Source organism: Ceratotherium simum, chromosome 1 (assembly GCF_057802395.1).
Source record: "Ceratotherium simum simum isolate JZ-2026a chromosome 1, ASM5780239v1, whole genome shotgun sequence".
Taxonomy (NCBI): Eukaryota; Metazoa; Chordata; class Mammalia; order Perissodactyla; family Rhinocerotidae; genus Ceratotherium; species Ceratotherium simum.
In genome coordinates, this window is record NC_141900.1 from 28,806,012 (window position 1) to 28,824,934 (window position 18,923).

At 33.6% G+C, this 18,923-nt stretch overlaps 1 protein-coding gene across 1 annotated transcript in view; it reads right to left on the reverse strand.

Annotated features, from left to right (window-relative positions):
• The window catches only part of SEMA3E (semaphorin 3E), a 252,994-nt gene that overhangs the window by 37,580 nt on the left and 196,491 nt on the right, over positions 1-18,923 (reverse strand). Inside the window, exons 5-10 of the mRNA XM_004431296.3 lie at positions 17,755-17,848; positions 6,448-6,567; positions 5,169-5,311; positions 4,064-4,178; positions 3,560-3,629; positions 428-572 (exon numbers count right to left, since the gene is read on the reverse strand). Of these exons, the coding sequence (XP_004431353.1) occupies positions 428-572; positions 3,560-3,629; positions 4,064-4,178; positions 5,169-5,311; positions 6,448-6,567; positions 17,755-17,848 (687 nt within the window). The remainder of the gene's footprint in view (positions 1-427; positions 573-3,559; positions 3,630-4,063; positions 4,179-5,168; positions 5,312-6,447; positions 6,568-17,754; positions 17,849-18,923) is intronic.

Here is an 18,923-nt window from a genome sequence, read left to right on the forward strand (position 1 = left end):
GTTTGGCCTAGAGAACTTAGAGGCGGACCCAAATATTAGAACATAAAAATTTGGCAACATTCTCCTGCTTGGAAATTATACAGGGCACTAATTTTCTTCTGAAGAGGCTAGGAGGGATATGATACTACTTGAGTGGATATTTCTGGATTCATCAGTACCCTTAAAAATAAAATTTTAGTTGGAGCTACTTAGCCAAAATATCAGTGATAATATATACTTTACAATATATATTCTTTTCATTAAATAACAAGCATAGGGCTAAATATAAGTGATATTTCTTTACCATGCAAGTAATCAAGCATATTTTTAGGTGCAGAACTTCTTAATTGTTTAATGCAAAGTTTTGTAAAGCATCGGAAACAGTGAACAGAATATTATAAAAGAGTCTTTAAAAAATAAGAACACTTCGTTAAATGTCTAAACTTACAGAACCAGGTCTCGGATAAGGGACTTTTCCTTCATAGAGTGACCAGTGGTATTCAGGCCCTTCCTTATGTGCATATGGCCCATTAAAGGCTGCCCGGACGCTAGACATATGATAGACGCATATCGCATGCCCTCTAAATATATTACTGAAAAATACAAAAGAAGATAATTACTATTCTGGGACTGACTAGGAGGTCACCTAGTCAAACCCTCCAGACCACACAGATAAGAAGGAAGTCTTTTGGGTAAAAAAGTTGCAATCTCTTAAGCATAGTATATTCTAGAAATATTAACTGCTGCAATATTTCAAGTATTGAAACTCCAAAACATACCATTTCTTTGCCTATTTATTATCATAAATTGAAAATGACATTGTTAGAATCAAAAAGTAGTTGTGTCACTTCACTTTATTACTGTTAAATCTTATATAATGTTTTTATATTTTTTATTAAGGAAGATCTGGCCTTAATAGTAAAGAATTCATTCCCAAGTTGAATTACTCATTTAAGGTTTATCTCCTTGTATGTTGTTCCATATTGAGAGTAGATACTGTTCTCCTAATCACCATGCTGTGAAAATTGCTCCAAATTCTATTTAAATTTTATTAGATTTCTCAGTGTGTTTATCAGATTTCTCAGTAATAATTTCTCATATTGTCACTAAAGAACAATTTAAAGTCTCACAAAAATTTGGAACTTTGTTATATTTTTTAGCTTGGGGTCACACAGACATTAACAAGCTTGCTGTATTTTCCATCCTCCAGGTCACGGAAAACAGTGCTATAGTGGAAAGATGACTGGACTGAACTAGATTAATTTTGGGAAAACAACTTTAAATTATATAACACTCAGATTCTTTACCTCCAGAACTACTAGCAAATTGAAATTATTTTCTTGATAAAAGTTTCTACAGCAAGGTTTATTGGGGGCATTTGTAATAAGATTCTGCAAAAGGACATTTCTAGATGATTTGTTTTAAAGATCTGGCCATATTTCTCAATTGGGCATGATATGAATGAATTCTAACATTTCCACAGCCTCCTTATTGTGAGAATCAAAATAATTAGTGTTTGTGAAAGTGCTCTGCAAAATGCAAAGTTCTTTATAAATATAAAATTTCCTACACTCTAAGATACCTGTACAACAGCATTTATGTTACTCTTTTAGGACATCAATTCACACATTTTATAACACACCTTGAAGCAATTGGAAATGCCTGCAACAGGGAGAAAAGCAGAGATAGTCTCTCAACCCAAGTGGCAGTAGACCTTTGATCAGCATGCTATGAAAATCAACCTTTATGTCAGGTAACAGCTGGGAATCCTTTTTCTCAGATAAATTGAACAGTCCAAATTGAAATTATGAAAGAAAATCATGTCTTGTCTTCGAAATCTCAGACAGATCCATTATGCTATCATTTAGGACAGTAGCTTATAAAGTGATGATACTAACCCATAGAAAACTACACTGATAATCTCATAGTTTGTATTTATCATATAAAGCCACAGAATTATCATGCAATGTATAAATTTTTCACTGGCATAAGGGAGAAGATGAAGTTAAAAAAAAAAAGTTAGGGATTTTTTCATGGACTGTGATAACTACCAATACACATTAACTAATCTTCTTTGCATCAAGGAATAACTGATAGCAAAATTGTTTCCATGTTTCTCTATTGAAGAAAAGGTCGTGTTACAATACCAGGATGCTTGTCCAAAGAGCTTTATTATTTCTTTCAAAGTGAGCATAAGAAATCACCTGCTGAAAAACTAAACAAAAGCTTTGTGGAGAGACCCTAAGCAAACAAGGTTACATGATTATATGAGTTCAAGGCCAATGCAATGCAAAAGAAGAACTGAGTAATATCATTCTATCCCTGTCAAGAGAATTGAGGCATATTCTTTATTTCTCATTCCAGTCATCTCACCTCTACTCTGCCTTATTCGGAAAGACACTCAAGAAATTATATATATAAACTTTCAACCCAAACGGATTCTAATAATACTTTTTTATTCATGTATCAACACACATGGAATTATATTTGATTTATTTTTCCAGTACTCTTCAATGGATACAAAATACAAAAATGTAAAAGAGAAAAATAAAAGATCATAAGCTCTAAACTCCAGCAATTTATTTAAGTGTAAAACATGGAGGGCAAATTATAAACGTGTGTTCACTATGAATCTACACAGGAGCAGGACAACTGGAGTAAAGAAGTGAGCAGAATGCTTTGTGATTAAGGAATCAAGGAATATTTCTTTTATTTTTTTGAGGAAGATTGGCCCTGTGCTAACATCTGTTGCTAATCTTCCTCTTTTTTTCCTTTTTTCCCTAAAGCCCCAGTACATAGTTGTATATCATAGTTGTAGAGTTGTAGCTCTTCTATATGGGACACTGCCTCAGCATGGATTCATGAGTGGTGAGTAGGTCTGCGGCCAGGATCCGAACCAGCAAACCCTGGGGCCACCATAGCGGAAGGCAAGAACTTAACCGCTGTGCCACTGCGCCAGCCCCCTCAAGGAGTATTTTCTTAAAGATGGCATTTGACAAGTATTGGAGAACTGATACAAACCAATGTTGAAAGAGAGAGTCATTTCAAGTAAGAGAAGTGGATAAATAAAATCATAGTGATGGGAACTAGTCCAGTAGATATTGAGATTTTGTCAAGGTATCACCTTGTCAAAGGCAGAGCGTTAGAGAGCTTAGAGTAAAAATTCCAAAGGTGAGTAGGTAACAGCTGATAGATAGCCTTGAAAGTCTGACTTGGAAAATTCTATATGATGATTAAAAGAATTACCCTAGACCCTGTAGTACGAAATTAATATCTTATAAACTATATAAGAAAAGAAATCATTCTGTTGTCGATCAGAGAGGGAAGAGATTAGGATACTGAGCATAGGAGGATGATGAGGTACTTCAAACAAAAACAAATAAGGATCTGGATTGAGATTGTGACTTTAAAAATGAAAGCAGAATTGCAAACATAGGAGAATGAAGAGAAATTGGTGACACTTAAAGTATAGAAAGTGAGAAGGACAAATGGGTCAACAGTATTCCAAGTTACATACACAGTGAAGGGGTGAGGCATCTTTTGTTTCATCGTGTTTTTATTGACTCTATAAATTTCTCACCTGGTAGTGTTGAAGAGTCCAAATATCACTGGGTTCTTATGATCTCTGGTATACAGCAAAAAAATATCCTCTGAAAAATTAAAGACCATTACATTACTCAGTATTTTTAGCCCTCTTTGCATGTAAAGAAAATATATTGCCATAAAATAGTTTAGAATCCATTATAGATTTTAAGATATAAGTTTTCATATACAATCATACAACCATGACCAAATCACAAGAGACTGAAACATTTGGCTGTTCAGGTTGGCTTTGAGCTGGGCCTCAAGGAAGGAACCAGAGGAGCTGACTCTGAGCTAATGAGACGGGTCTCTTTTTGTTCCTGCAACTCCTCTGCCCCCACCACGTAGACCTGGTCAAAATGAAAAGAACAGAAACTTGCTCTAAGTTAGACAGAAGTCAGATACTGCAGAAAGCAAGTTTCCATATGTGCTAGAGACAGTGAGGGTTACAGAGAGGCATATACATCAAAGAGTGAAATTTAATTCTCCCAATAATATTTACCTAATTCATCAAAATACGTGTCAATTCCATTCATGCCTGGTACTGAGCACACCAGCCTCGCCTTCAGGAACGTGCTCCACTTATTGACCAGTATACGCTGTCCTCCCACGTCGTTCTGCAAAAAACAAAAAGCAGGTAAATAGGTACCTGAAGAACCTTTACAACAACAGATTCTTTTGTATTATTAAACATACAGACTGCAAGAGCTATAGCTTTTTCATTTAATGTGGAAAATTTAGCATAATCCTCAAACAATCCCATAGATGTAATTCCCCATAAATTTTTTTTTAGGTTTGCACATTCTGCCTTGTCAGTGTACTTTCACCCTGGCCCATTAAATATACTTTCTAGATATTAAGAATGTCAAGAGTAGTCTCTACTAAATAAAGGAGTGGTTTTAATGATACAGTAACCTTTTTACTATTATATTGATAAATAATCTGCTTATCTCAGAAATATGGAAGCATACATCCCTTTTTCTTCCTTTAGGGAAAAAAACTTGAAATATACACACAATATAAACATATATTTACATACATACACTATATATACATACATTGACATATATCTAAATCTTCTTAAATTTATTCTTAAATATCTTCTTAAATATCAAAATAACTTTACATGTGCAATATTATTAGCATTCTCTCAATATCTATTGCTACTTCAGTTGGTTTTGAATGTTCCCAAACAACCTATCTGACACCGACAAACTACAGATGTTTTTTTCTACATAATCAACCAAATGAATTGTTGAAGCATACTTACGTAAATTACTTAGAATGTGGACTCAAGAAACTAAAAAGATTTTGGTTAAATTAATTTTTAAAAATGGAGCTCAAACTTCTGTGTGGGAGAAAGTACAGCCTAATTATAGACTTAATATGGCTTTGAAAACGGGGAAAATCATACAAAATGCAAAGTTCATTTCAGATAAAACTTTTCCTAGATATGAAGCATAAAGATTAGATAGTAAATATAAATTTAGGCAGCCTACAGAATATTAGAAAATATTTTAAAGTAGAAATCTACTATAAAATTAACAAAGGCCTGACCATAAATTGTGAGATCTGCAAGGTTAACGAGAGAGACAAGCAATCCTCACCACACAAAGTCGCCCCACTCTGGTGTAAATGGCATGGGCATTGTTTTCTGCCTCCAGGGCCTTTTCAGTAAAAAAGAAATACACTTTGTTGTCATCTTGGTCTTCATTGTCAGGAATCATATATGAACCTACAAATTTTGGTTCTATAGAAGTAAACAATAAAAGAAAAGTAAAATAGCTGTTACAACAAAACGATATTCTAATAAATTATATATCATGTGGATGCTTAAGTTTAACTTGCAACATTTCATGAAGAAATAAAATATTTTCCTTAAAAGTTTGTACTAACCATTAAAATCCTACAGATAGCTCCATTATCTGTGTAAGTCAACCATTTTTAAGAAATATCAGTGGAAAATTTGATTGGAAACTAAGAGTCAGGGAGGGCAAAAACCAATTTTAAACAACACATAGACTTGAAATGCATTCAAAGGACAGATTAGGGGCATGATGATGATAATCTCTATAAATTTCCTCCCATTTACATAAAAAATCAATGTAAATATATGTGAAGCATTTTAGTAAAAAAGTCTATCATTTTTTTAATTCATAAATTATCTACCAATTTAGCTCATGGAAGACCATTTTAATTTTAAGGTGGAAAATTTATTTTAAGTTTTTGTGTTTGTAGTCTGAGGAATCTGAGTGAATAACCTCTGACTGATAGAGTATGTCAAATATTTTAATGATAACATGCTCCCACTAATGACTACGCACTCTAAAGCCTAATAAAAAGGCTGAAAATAATGAAAACGCTCACCATAAAATGATGTTTTAGTCCCTAAATATACCAGTATGCCAAAATATAAACATTATTCCTTACAAAAAATGCTATATCAATGAATGGCTAGTGATTTTACTAGAGTTTTATTTGTCTCTAAAGTGCAATGTGATCTTATTAAAACAAGTAAAGCAAAGCAATCAATTCATCCAAAATTACATCAATTGGCAAGAGAAAACAAAACAACTTACTGGATGAAAGAGTTTTTCACTTTTCAAATATTTGTTTTCTTCATTTAAATCCTGACTTCCAAGCATTGCTATGAGGGTAATTTGGTTTTATAATAAAGCCAATCCATTTGTATATAAAATGATATACACATATCATAGTTAACATTTTAATTCAGGAATATTGCTAACAAAAAAATGTTGAAATTTGTAAAAACTACAAATTACATTTGTACTGTCAATTGTCATTATTATCAAAATGGCAAATTTCCCATGAGTTTTAGCCTTGTTTTCAATTCTGATTTACATACTCTTTTCTCCTCAAACCTACCTTTCAAAAGGCGCTCATCGTCATGCTCGGTGCGAATGGGTGCCAGTCGCCCCATGCTCCGGAAGATCGCAGCGTCTCTGCCCCAGTAGTCACTGTAGAGTCCAGTGAACAATTCACTACCTACATGGAAACAGCAGTTAAAAATAAGTCATTATTTGTTTCTGGATCTGACAAAAATGTATAAACCACAATTACATTAAACATATCCAGGTTTACTGTGTATACAACTTTATGAAATTAACACTACTGTTAAGAACGTGGATGGTACAGTCAGACTGGCTGGGTTTGAATCGTGATTCTGCCACTTACTAGCTGTGTGAACTTGGGCAAGTTGTTTAACCTCTCTGTGCCTCAGCTCCTTCATTTACACTTAGGAGTAGCACTCAAGTGTTAAGAATAAAGTACCTAGAAGAGTAGCCGGCATATACTAAGACCTACACGAGTATTTGATACAGAACCTGATTTCATCTTATTTTACTGAACTTCTTTTAACCCTCATATTATCAAGGTATTATTATTATTATCATTGGTTTTATGTGTGAGTCAGCTAACTCAAATCCTTCTCGTAACAAGAAATTACTTCCATTAACATGATTTTAGTGCAGGAACCACAAAGTCTGACAAAGCTGTATATAATCCAATTAATTGTCATTTAATTTGTAAGTTTGTGGCTTAGTTAGCGAGAAACCATATAGAGTTCATAATTTAATCAGGCAGTCAACAGAATGAACAAAGTTAACTGCAACACGTGGTGGAGGCTGCAAACCTAAATTCAGACCAAGGAATACACAAATGTATGCAGGGTCTCAAGAATTAACAATGTGTCTTTGGGGCCAGACAGAAAGAAGGACATTAAAGTAGCTTATGAGAAGAGAAAAATAATTTTTAACAAATAGAAAAATAACAAAAGGATATAACTGGAACCCCAGAAAGACCAATACTTCTCCAGCATGGGGACCTGGAGCCCTCTTTTGCCAAAATGACAACAAAAGGTAATCAGTGTGCCTGTCAGTGGTGCCAGCAGGACTATCCTGGGCACGTGTAGCTCGGGTGTCCCGTCGCAGGCAAAAATCTCTGGCCAAGAAGCAAATGATAGCAGGAGATCACCTGAACTAGAAACCTCAATTTAGGGTGGTAAAATTATTTTCTTAATGAGTGTTATATAACTTCAGTCAGGTTTAAAAATATGGAGATGAGGAGTGCACTAAACTCAAAGTATGAATGTTTTCCTGTAAATTTGGAATGTGTGCCTATGAGGACACGGTATTTAAAGTGCTTTAAAGTTTAAGAGAATTTAAATTAATTGTATTTTCAATTTAATAAATTTAATTGTATACTCAATTTTAGAATTCGAATTATTAATGTTACAGGTATAAAAATTTGACCAAGTAAACAGAATTTAAGAGAACTTGTGTCATATTTATAAATTTTATGGATTAGATTTTAAAAAATTGTTTCAATATTTATGCAGGGTTTTTTCTACTGTAAGTCTTTTAAAACTTTAAAAAACTTGAATAGATTAAATACATTTGTATGGTTTAAAATCTGAGAAAGTAATCAACTGAGTTGTAAATAGGACACCTTGTCAAGAAGTTTATTTTCAACTTGAGTTAAATGATTTAATTTTTTAACTTTTTATTTTTATTTTTTTTGTATGAGGAAGATCAGCCCTGAGCTGACATCCGCCAATCCTCCTCTTTTGGCTGCGGAAGACTGGCCCTGGGCTAACATCCATGCCCATCTTCCTCCACTTTATATGGGACGCCGCCACAGCATGGCTTGACAAGAAGTGCGTCGGTGTGCACCTGGGATCCAAACCTGTGAACCCCGGGCCGCAGAAGCGGAGCGCGGGCATTTAACCGCTATGCCAGCGGGCCAGTCCCTGACAACTTTTAAAAGTAAAGATGATTACTTTCATTATACCAGGTTTAGAAATAGAATAATGAGGGCCGGCCCTGTGGCTTGGTGGTTAAGTGCACGCGCTGCAATGCTGGCGGCCCGGGTTCGGATCCCGGGTGCGCATCGAGGCACCACTTCTCCGTCCATCCTGAGGCCGAGTCCCACATGCCGCAACTAGAAGGATGTGCAGCTATGACATACAACTATCTGCTGGGGCTTTGGGGGGAAAAATAAAATAAATAAAATCTTTAAAAAAAAAAAAAAAAAAAAAAAGAAATAGAATAATGAGATATAAATTGAATTCAAAGGCTTAAGAAAAATAAATTTTTAGATATGTTATTATAACAATTTTTCATTCACAAAAAGACAAGTAACTGTAAATAGTTTTTTCAGTTCACAAAATCCACTATGAATACTTAAAAATTATATAAGATACAAATAAATAAATCTAGGTTTCCCACAAAGGAATTCACTTTAAAACTATATATAAAGGAAAAAGAGAGGAGAGACAGAAGCAAATATGGTAGAATAGTAACAATTGGTGAATCAAGGTAAATGGTATACAGGTGTAAATTTTACTCCACTTTCAATTTTTCTTCTTATTTGAAAATTTTCAAGATAAGAAGTTAAAAAAAAAGAGCTGTATTTGTTGAGTTCATCCTATATAGTCAATGTATGCTAAGTGAGAGGTGTCATAAGGAAAATAACAAAAACTGAAAAACAAAGTTGCTTTATGTCTGGACTTAAGAAAATATAATTTGGCAGAGAAAAGTTAGATCAGGACTGTTATTTAAGCATGTTCTTTGGTAATAGAAGGGGAAAAGAGTAACATAATTTATATCAGTCAATTAGTGTTATGTCCGCCAGAAATTTTATATCTATATCTGGAGAAAGAGTATTTTGAGATAAAAGGCACCCAGTGGTTAGAGATATGAACCACAAGTGGGATGCAGTCTGCACCACTTGAACACGGAGAAAAGAAAGTCATGCTGAATTCATTAAAAGCCCCTGGGGATCATCAACTCTATGGCATAAATGAATGAGTAGACACATAAAAGAGTTAATTGACTACTGAACCCCCAAGAGTGAGGATTTTTCTGAAATATTTTTGTTTTTAATTATTATACTTGATTATATGTCCCATCTAAAATATAAAGACAATTTTGTAAAATTGTTCTGAACATAACTGATTTTTCAAATTAGACTGGGCTGAATGTTTAATAACTAATGGGTACAAAAAATAGATTTCTTAAAAATCATGACAGTTTTCTATTTCAGTTTTTAATATTTGATTTTTAATTTCCTAATATATTTCTAGAACTTTGATATCTGAAAATAATATTATGGAAAAGTAACCTTTATATTAGTTCACATCAATTTTATTGCACTTATCCCAAATGGGAACATTGTTTCCAAGTTTTTCTTGTTTTATTCAATTCTATAAACTTAACAAATAAATGTCCCTTGGGGCCACTAGATGGCAACACTATGATACCAAATAATACTATATCCAGGGCAGGTTATCTGCACAAAGAAGAAGATAATATATTATCAATTTTACCCAATTTCCCTTTTTGCACCCAGATAAAAGAAAATAGTTTGTGAACAATTCAAATAGCACAACATGAACTGCATGACTTAAACTTCAAAGAAGCTAGACAGGTGCTAAAAACTCTATGCTATGTAAACGGAACCAAATGTGTTTCTGTTGGAAATGTTAGATTTTCCTCAGAAGGGAAAGATTCTCCTTTCATATCTTATTATCAGTGTGAAGAACAAAATAAATTTATAGTAATAGATAATAATGATGTTTGGTAAAATACTTTCCTAAGAAAAAATAAACAGTTTAATGAAAAATAATAAATTAGAATAAAGCTTTAGCCACAAATGATACCTAATTGTAACTAAAAGAGCAAGAATATTCAGCATTGTTATAATAATTGATACTATTTACAGTAAATACATAGTTTCTAGTTGAAAACTTTAAAATTACAACCATTTGGTATAGAGAAAATTTGTGAATCAATATTTTGGTATTTTACAGAGTACAAAGATAACATCTGAATAAATCACGTTTTCACGGATTAAAAAGAAAAAAGTTTCATGTAAATACAGTCATGTGTCACTTAACAACGGGGATATGTTCCGACAAACGCGTTAGGCAATTTCATCGTCGTGCAAACATCATAGAGTGTACTTATGCGAACCTAGATAGTATGGCCTACTACACAGCTAGGCTATATGGTACTAATCCTATGGGACCACTGTCATATATGCAGCTCTTTGCTGACCAAAACATCGTTATGTGACGTATGACTGTAGTAAAATATGTTTTAGTGTTTTCAATGATAAGAACAGAACTACCTAAGTTTTTAGTTTTCTCTGTCTATGGAGACATGATATTTAATAAATGTACTAGCTTAGCCATAAATCTAAGTGGTATCTAATCTATTTTGATATTCTGAATATAAATAACCAACTTGATTTTGACGCCATATATTATTTTTCACTGTTGTAGCACTGGCTTCTGATGGTAACTGATGTTATGTTAATTTTAGATGGTCAAGTGTGGCTATAATTAAAAAATAAAACACACATCTGCAGGGGTGTCTTGACAGGTGAATGTAACTTATCATTGTCATGCTCAACAATAGTCTCTGTACAGAAACAAGAATAGTGGAAACAGTTCTGCATTGGAAATCTGGCAAACTAAGCCCCTAACTCGAAATCTGGTGTTTGACCGTGGCAAAACTGTTCAGTATCTCACGGTCTTGGTTACCTGTAGAATTAGAGAGGCCCACACGTGATTTCTGGAGCCTGAAAAGCGTTTATATTCTCTCTGCTGCCGTTTTTTTTTTTTTTTTTGCCTGGAATTCTGCACCTCCCTTCCCACTTTACCTCCCATTTACCTGACTATTGCCCACTTTCTCCATGAAGCCTTCCCTGACCAAACTTTCATTAGAGGTTCCTAGTACCACCATAGCCCCTGTGCCTATTTCTATCATATTGATGATCCTACTATGTTTTAATTGTCTCCTTATGTATTTGATATTATGCCTCACTAGAATGTAAACTTCTTGATGTGTCTTTTTTTTTTTTTTTTTTGCTGGTTTTGCTCTTTTTCTTTTTTTTTTTTAATTTTTTGTTTATTGCAGTAACATTGTTTTATGACATTGTAAAAATTTCAGGTGTACATCATTGTACTTCTATTTCTGCATAGATTACATCATGTTCACCACCAAAATACTAATTACAACCCATCACCACACACATGTACCGAATTATCCCTTTCACCCTCCTCCCTCCCCCCTTCCCCTCTGGTAACCACCAATCCAATCTCTGTCCCTATGTGTTTGTTTATTGTTGTTATTATCTACTACTTAATGAAGGAAATCATACGGTATTTGACCTTCTCCCTCTGACTTATTTCACTTTGCATTATACCCTCAATGTCCATCCATGTTGTCACAAATTTGATGTGTCTTATATATTCTTTTGTCCTCAATATCTCGCACGGTGTCTGCAATACAGAAAATGCTCAATAAACATTTGTTGAATCAATGAATGGCATAATGAATTAATAAGTGAATATATCTAAAACTCCTTTTAGGTGTTTATATTAAAAAGCTATGAAATGCAATAAGAAAAAAATCAGGATAAGATTCTGATTTTTCAAAAATGCTTCAGGGAGAAAATTTCAAAAGAAAAAAAAACCATTAGGCATTTATATAAATAACAGAGTTCTTTGAATTTTCGCTCCTCGAGAAGCCTACGTTATTTAATAATTTTAATTCATGAACACAGGGACTCTATGTTCTTCTAGTATTTGTCCCTAATAGTTTCACCCCAAAAGACTGTGTTTACACTAAACTGCTTATATGAAAGAAAATAAGATAATTATTTGACTCTTGGCAATATACAAAAACAAATCCACTGTAAATAATTCTAAATTAAAATGCATAATTAAAATATTTTTCTACATAACTCCTTTTTTACAATGCAAACTTGAATTGTTTTAATTAAACATATTGTATCACCTTAATATTTTATGGAACTAATCAAGAGCTTTGTTCATGGTCTATATATTAATCTGAGTTTTTATTTACCGTGTTGAAAATATAGATTTTAATTGTTTAGTGAGAAAAATTCACAGTGTTCCATGTTCTTCGTAAGTTTTACTCAAGCATTTCTCCTATTTATGTTGTAAATGTCTACAAATCTAAATAACGTGAAATACATTTGCATCGTGGAAAGCATATGGCTAAAGACTAATTTAACTGCATCATTTTATAACTGAATTGTATAATTTTGTTAGAAAATTATTTTACTTTCAATGCACTATTTTGCAGAATGACTGTGGCATGCATAACTGCAAAGAGAAACAAAATGCACTTAGAAGGATGAGAATGGATAAGAATGATCCGTAAAATCCAACATTCCAGTTTGCACCCACACTGCTTAGGATGCTGAAAGAGACCAGGAAGAACATGTCCTTTTATTAGTTATGTAGTTGCTGTTTGGGCTTTTTTGGGGTTTTTTTGTTTGTTTTGGCATATAGCTAGCATTAGCTATCAATGCTAAGAAGGTGGTTTCTGAGGCATGAAGGAAAAAAAACGTGTTTTGAATCTGTTCACATGCATTTGCTGGCACCCGTGGCTAAGCTCTTGAGATTTCTTGGTGACATGGACACTGTCATGGTCAAACCAGACTCCTAAAGAAGAGGATGTCAATGGGGAATTGGAGAGGGAGACTTTTTTTTTCCTTCTATCTTTTTAAAGATTTTTTTTGTTTTGTGTTGAGGAAATCATAAGCAAAGTATTCAAATAGCTCCTTAGGGACTAGCAGTTATGGCCAGAATCAACAGTAAGCATGTGGATAACTGGCATTTTGTCAAATGTGAGGCAGCAGCCTTGGATAAGAAATTATAGATATTCTTTCAGAACAGGAATGTGGTAAGGGCCTAACTTTAAGTCTAAGCTTCTATACAGTTGGGATGAATTCAAGAAACGAGCCAGCTATTCACTTGTTATGTTTATAGAGGTTGTAATTATAAAGACATGGATTTTACCTTCCTTTAGATTTTTTCATTTATTTTTCTAATATTTATTTAGTTTTATTTTGTGCCAGAATTATTTAGTCATAACTCTGCCCTGAATATAAATATAGTTAATTGAAAAGAAACATTTATTTATTTAAAAAGTTTTAATATTATTAAGAGATTGAAATAATCAAATTTTCCCTGCATGTATTCCAACTCCCTTCCATTCAATCAACATTGACCTTTAATTCACAGAATTTGTGATGAGGAGATATAGTCACAAACGTCTTCTTATTATGAAAAAAAAAGCACAGGAAGAAAATAAAATTTTAGAGGCTGTAAACTATTGTAGTGTTATTTTCTGAAAAGAGTAACATAGGACAAAAAAAGCATAGAAAGAAAATTGCAGTGACTGTAAAATATCTTGTGGTTATTTGTCAAAACAAAATTCAGTAAGTCGTTAACTTGAGAAGTATCCTAAAAATATCCCAACAACAAAGCTAACACTTTCAAAGCAAAGTGTGAAAAGGTACATGACAAATCAGTGTGGTTTTCCCCCAAACGTAGTAACATGCCCATTAACATACCTTAGGCACTTCAGGTATGCTAGGTATTAAATTACACCTGAAACTGGTAATATAAATCTGGGCCACAACGAAACATTAAAAAAAAACGGCAATAGAATTGAGAGGGCAAAGTATAAGGGAAATCCTGAAGTTACTGAAGATGTTATTAACTTAATAAGGAGAATATTACAAAATTATATCAAACACAACTGATGAAAAAGAGTCAGCTAATATTTTCCCTTCCAGGCCAAAATGACATATGACATAAAGAAAATATTTCCTGAATTTTTATTTGGCCAGTCACCAAACCTAATAATTTAGTGGCAAGATAAGTACTAAGTATCTTTGGATAACTTGAAAAGTATAGGGAAGTAATGAAGCAGTTCATTTTACTAAATAATTCACTGTTTCAACTAATTGTTTTTAAAACCAGGTTGTAATGTCTTGCCTTCTTCAGACAGTTACTTAAGACCACTTCAAATATATTAATAATCACAGTAGGGGGGAAATGTGGCTAATGTAGAAATATTGCACCTGCCATATGAACTTATATGCCACCAAAATCAACTATGTTAATACGATGTGACATTTGAAGAGCAGGCCTAATTAATGTATGATTTCATTTTGATTGGTTTCTGAACATACAGAACATAGCTCAATAAGAAGCTTGTTTTACTCCTTAAATCCTGTTTCGCATAGAATCATTGCAAGTTACTAACATTTCATTTCTAAGTTACATTATAAATTTGATAAAAATGTCTGCGTTAACTTGTCTTTCACCCAGCAAAAAATCTTCATTCCTTATTCAGTTTTTCAGTAAGCTTTTACCCATGTGATCTTAAGTCAAATGAATTTAACTGAAAATTGTATCTAAAGAAATTGTAAGAAATTCTCTGATTTGCAGGCACTTTTTTTCTTTGAGGGCCTTGTTAGTTTTACAAGTATTGTTACAAATTTGAGTTTTTTATCATGAAAGTGCATCCTAATGTGAACAGGCATTAAACATTAAGTGTAACCTATAATAAAGAAAACAAAGAAGGAGCAATGGTCTAAGGATGGTCACCTTTTTGCTGGAGTCTTGTCCCAACTCATCAGCAGAGAACATGCGTGGTCATAAAAGGCCACATTCATGCATTCTTTCCCTGTCAGAGTAAGCTACACCGAGCTTGCCAAATTCCAACTCAGGTAGCTCCATTTTTCCAGCCCAAATTCCTACTGCTTTTTCAATTGGGTGAATTATTTCTACTTCCTCTCTTAAAAAGAGTTGCTGGCGCCCATAGGTTATCAGGTTTCCATCCCAGTGGCTGCCGCATATCCAGTGTGAATGAGTGATCTCTCAAAGGTACTTTGAGATGAAAGCTAGTGGATAAATGTGAAGAATTATATTTTTATTTCTTCTCTTTGGAGGGATTATTCTATAACTTTTTGTGTTTAGCTTGGAGGGCTCTTATGATTTGATTTCTCTTCTGAATAAGCGAAACAGCCACCCAGATGGCAAGCACTTCACATTTCAGCACAGTGTAATTTGATTTGGAAGTTCAAGGAAACTCACTTGGAAATGTCCCTCCAGTAATATTTCCCTTCTTAAAAAAATCAGTTTTAAATTCCTGGTTTCATGCATAAACAGGCTCCAGGGAGGCTGAGTGGTGAGTGGCAGGGTGGTTAAAGAAATTACTTTTAACCATTTAAATGAAATGTTAAAAAATAAATGGTATTCTCTTCTAGTCTCAGAATTTTCACATTTTAATATCATTTATAATAGTCTTATAAGTAATATCGCCAAATTTATTTTTGGTTGCCAAATTTATTTTTGGTTTGTACGTTTAGGAACTCCAATGAGTATTCCATTCAGTCACTATTTATATATAGGAGGCCTTTTCTATGCAAGATGTTGTATGTAAAAGAAAGAAGAGAAAGTCTCTTTCTTCCAGAAATATTCAAATCTTAAACCTATAAAGTTACAAAAATCACTATAAACTTTCCAAAAAAACTGTATGAGTCGATCAAATGCATGTATTTTAATTCATACACTGCCCATCTACCAGGAGTTTCTAACATTTATGGATCTGGCATTCACCAAAAGTGTCATTCCTAAGGTTTTGATTCCTACTAAGTGTAAACTGACTTAGGCAACTCTATTGTCATATTTAAAAACTCCCTTCCTCATATTGTGTCTACACACACACATACACAAACACACACACGGGTTAGTAAACGAACCCAAGATTTCTTAATATAATATTTTTCTTTAAAATTTTTTATTTTTAATAAATACTACATCTCTTTATTCAAGCCCTGAAGAACTCAATTACTATGTGAAATTCTCATCTTTCAGATCTTTCAAATTATGAAGCTAATGTAAACAAAACTACCCCTATTAATTAGAGCTAACATGAGATTTTTGTTCTACAAATAAATATATATCTATAAAGGCTCTACTTATTGGACCTGAGTACCATGATTGGGATGGGGAAGTGTAGGGAGTGGGATGCAAGGCCCATCAAAATCAACTGTCTGGAATAAGTTCAGGGATTGTACAGTCTCTAGAATACACAGGAACATCTGTATCAAATCTAAATCAAGCATAAGATACTTTGATTAATCATCAGTGAGGAGTTTTAAGTTTTAAAGATTTTATTTATTCAGTTTTTTCCCCCCAAAGCCCCAGTAGACAGTTGTATGTCATAGGTTCACATCCTTCTAGTTGCTGTACGCGGGACTCGGCCTCACGCTGGACGGAGAAGTGGTGCCTCGGGGCGCTCCCGGGATCCGAACCTGGGCCGCCAGCATCAGAGCGCGCACACTTAACCGCCAAGCCACGGAGCCGGCCCAGGAGTTTTAAGTTTTAACTACTTATTTAGAATAAGAAGTCTCTACATGTTACTTTACACTTTCTCATTTTCTGCAAACAGGATGACCTAATTTTAGCATATAACTCTAAATGTTGCAAATGTAACAATAGAAACTTGTACATCTGTACCATACCTATATCAGAACTTCTCAACACTGAGAACACAGAATGATTCCTCACAGCACCTATGCTAGGTGTCAGGGGTTGCTCTCTTCAACTTTATACTTGGGAACTCATCCATCTGTCTGCACCATCACAGTGCTAGAATACTTTGACAAAGGTGCCATTTTCAATCACAAATTGTATAAAAGAGAAAAAGTATTTTGCTGGGTCTTAAACGAGATTCTCAGGTACCTCATCTAATTAAATTGAAATCTAGATCAGACATGCCAGGTTATTCTGTTATTTCAATCTGGATATTTAGTGGTAGTTTGAGCTGGTTAACCTCTATAGTTTAGATTTTATATTAACAAGAATTTAGATAAATGATTTTTAAGTTCTAAATTGAAATGACTTTCTGCTGAATTCTACTGATACAGAGAAAGGCACCAAGAAGAGAATATTAGAAGTTCCCCTCAAGTTACAGAGTATTTAAAACATGAAGAATTAACATATGCTAAAATAGTTTAGTTTTTAAAATTTTGATAGAGTATTCATATAATTTTGTATTCCTAAGCATTTTGTGAACATTCAATGGCACAATTCAAAATATCCTACATCAGGTATTATGTGACAATTTGTGTTTCCAGAATGAGACACCCATACTTCATATCAGCTGCACTTATTTTAGAGTCAAATTGGCTCAAGTTAACAGGGCTTGAAATTTACTATCATTGCTCCCAGCACCAATAAATAGAGATGACAAGGCAACATTATAAAGAAATACCACAAAACGAACTGAAGTTTCAAAATCAATACGACTACCACCAGAGGTCTGCAGTGACAATAATTACCAACTAACGCGGAGACGAAGGAGGAGCTGGGATCGAAAGGACATCGGCCCCGTCCTCTCTCAGATCTGTGTGATTCCAGGTGAAACACGGGATCCTTAAAGAAAACCAGAAGTGCCATTATATATATGCCAATTTTAATAGGAATTTAATTGCTCAGATAAAATACATTAAACCTTGATTATTTACAAAATAGGTAATGGAAATAGGGCACCAGTGAGTAACATCAAGTTATTTAGGAACAAACAGGGTTTTATAAATAAACACACGGGTTTTGCAGACGCATAGGGGTTTTCTCGCTCCTCCCAAAAAGTATGCAGGTGATGAAATGAAAGAAATTCCCAGTGTTTATCACCAGATCAGACAGTATTAGTCATTCTGAGAGGTGTCAGTTAAATATTCCAAAGAAATGGAAACTTGTTGAAAAAAGGTTACTAAAAAGGAGATTCAATGATAAACATGGAAATGGGCTTTTATTCCACAAAGGCCATTACTGAGTTTTTTAAATAGTCTGTAAAAGAAAATGATAAAACTTTCTATCAATAATTTGGAACAGTTATTTCCAATCATTTTTATTCTTCCTCACATATTCTTTGCATAGACTTTTAATATTTAACAATTTAGAGAATGATTACTGCATAAATAACTACTTGAATACAAATGTATAAATAAATGCTGTATTATGAGAGATATTTCTTGAAAATAAATATTTCCATGAAAAACCACTACTTTATTGGTTCCTATTGCAAGCACATAACCACAGAACTTTTCTCTGAATGTTCCCAGATTTCAAAATTCTCATTAATGGATATTTTTATAATTAGTTTCCATTAAGTGTGTTATAAACGGTTTGGGTAAAAGAAAACAGTTTGGAAAAGTGACAATAAAAATCAATATTGAAATTTTGTAGGAAAAAACTACTTTGCACTAGAATATTGCTGATACTGCTGACTGGGGCGTCTATGCGCAGCCCTGCCCACCTGTGAACCACGAACTTATAACAATCCTAAATCCTGAGTAACCTCTGAGAGTTGCATGTACTTTTCTGGAACTTGATCTTGACTTTCTTAGACACCCCATTTACTCCAAGTTATTTGTTTTGTCCTTATTTTGCCATTCGTATTTGACACACTTTCCTTCTTCTCTCTATGATATCCTAAAATCACCATCCT